The sequence below is a fragment of the Ixodes scapularis genome, unplaced genomic scaffold (genome assembly GCF_016920785.2).
Source record: "Ixodes scapularis isolate PalLabHiFi unplaced genomic scaffold, ASM1692078v2 PGA_scaffold1__304_contigs__length_218370807, whole genome shotgun sequence".
Lineage (NCBI taxonomy): Eukaryota > Metazoa > Arthropoda > Arachnida > Ixodida > Ixodidae > Ixodes > Ixodes scapularis.
Window position 1 is genome coordinate 90,842,146 of NW_024609846.1, and position 1,887 is coordinate 90,844,032.

At 44.9% G+C, this 1,887-nt stretch overlaps 1 protein-coding gene across 1 annotated transcript; it reads left to right on the top strand.

Moving 5' to 3' along the window:
- Positions 1-427: 427 nt before the first annotated feature.
- LOC120844394 lies at positions 428-1,615 on the top strand. Its single transcript, XM_040216169.2, has one exon. The coding sequence runs from the start codon at positions 443-445 to the stop codon at positions 1,613-1,615; it is 1,173 nt and encodes a 390-aa protein (XP_040072103.2). The 5' UTR covers positions 428-442.
- The last annotated feature ends 272 nt before the right edge of the window (positions 1,616-1,887 follow it).

The window sequence follows — 1,887 nt, forward strand, 5'->3', positions numbered from 1 at the left end:
AGTACAAATCGATCTTTCAAAGGCCTTCGATAGGGTCAGCCATTCATTTTTGTTTCAAGTACTTGCCCACCTCAATATCGGAGACACCATCCTCCCCGGCGTTAAATTATGTTACAAGGACTGCTCCACCAGGATCATAGTCAATAACACTCTCTCCGATCCGATTGCTATAAGGTCTTCAGTAAGACAAGGATGTCCTCTATCTCCGCTTCTATTTGCCTTATACTTGGAACCGCTTTGCCTAAGCGTGCTGGCAAACCTCAATATTCGTGGGTACCAATATTGTTTCTCCGAAGTGAAGTTGTTGGCTTATGCCGACGACGCTGCCATTTTTCGTGCCGACAAAGACAGTGTAGAAGAAGCTCTACGCGTAACGCAGAAATTTTGCACAGTCACCGGTGCGTCGGTCAATAATGACAAGGGTAGCGGATTTTGGCTAGGCATGTGGGGAACAACACCATCCAAATTTGCAGGGATCCACTGGAATCAGCCATCAATAAAATACCTTGGCGTACCCCTAGACCAGGCCAGGAACAGTGGGCTATATTGGCCGTCAGTTGCCACAAACATGAAACGGAAAATAGATGTCTGGAGGGTGCGAAACCTTTCCATTTTTACTAAGGCTGCCGTGTGCAATATTTTCCTTACGTCTAAACTTATGTACGTGTTACAAGTCCTCCACTGTGCCCGCCCACGTATACAAGCGTTCCATCGACTTTTCGCGACTTTCATTTGGAGTTCCTCATGGGAACGGATGAGGCGAGACAATTTATTCCTCCCCCTTGAGTGTGGAGGGTTGGGTCTTGCCCACTTATTTGTCCGTCAACTTGTATCTAGATTATTTTTCTTTAGGAATATCAGACATCCGCTACTGGCCTCGCTAGTTCAGACGAAGCTTGCGCCGCATTTGCCCTTTTTGATAGTTTCAACGACGGATGACGTTTCGTGTGTTCTAAGAGGATTTTGGAAAGAAGTTGTAGACACGTTGCTGTTTTTAAATGTCCGGTTTTCTTTGGAATACTTGTTTAGTGTTTCTAGAAGATGTTTGTCTCAGGCCTTAGTTGAAAATTTTTTCTCACTACTGATTTATAGATCAAGGTTTAATGACAGCCCTGGACAGGATGTTTTGAAAAGAGTTAAAAAGATGTGTGTATCGCCTACTGCAAAAACATTTTTCTTTCAATTACACACTTCCACACTTCCGGTTAAAGCGTGGCTACAGGAAAGAGGGTTTTTCGTTCCATCGTCTATTACCTGTCGATTATGCAACAAACCGGAAACCATTGAACACTGCTTCATATACTGTAATGACGCAGTGTACTTTTGGGACGTTCTCCAACGAACACTGAAAAAGGATATCGACTTCACAGAACACAGTATTCGATTTCTCCCCGTTGAACAACATGGAGTTGTCCCTTACGATTTATTTATGCTTCTTGGGCTGCATAGCTTGTGGAAGTGCCGGATGATTAACAGAAATGCCGAACAGCCCCGTACGACCAGATCGCTTTTCATTGAAGAGGTAGCGAAAGTGCGAAGTGTGTACGAGGCCCGCCCACCGGTGCCAGATTGGTTTAGCCTCTTTGATGCGTGCTTAAACCTACCGCACTTTTAAATTGTGTAAATATGTAAATATCGCTGTTCATGCGTTGGGTGAATGGTAAATTCTAGCCAATGTAACCTTTTACCTTGTACAGAACTACTAAAGATGTGTGTCTGTCGGCCAACGTGATTCACGTGCGCGTGTGAGATTCTGGTGACTGGTGGCCTGTGCCTGTGCTCCATAGGTGAGCATGTGTGGGTGGGACTCTACGTGCCATGTTGTGTGAGGTGGACTGTGACTTTTGGACCTTTTGTGTTATTTGTGTGTGTACTGTTGGACTTGGC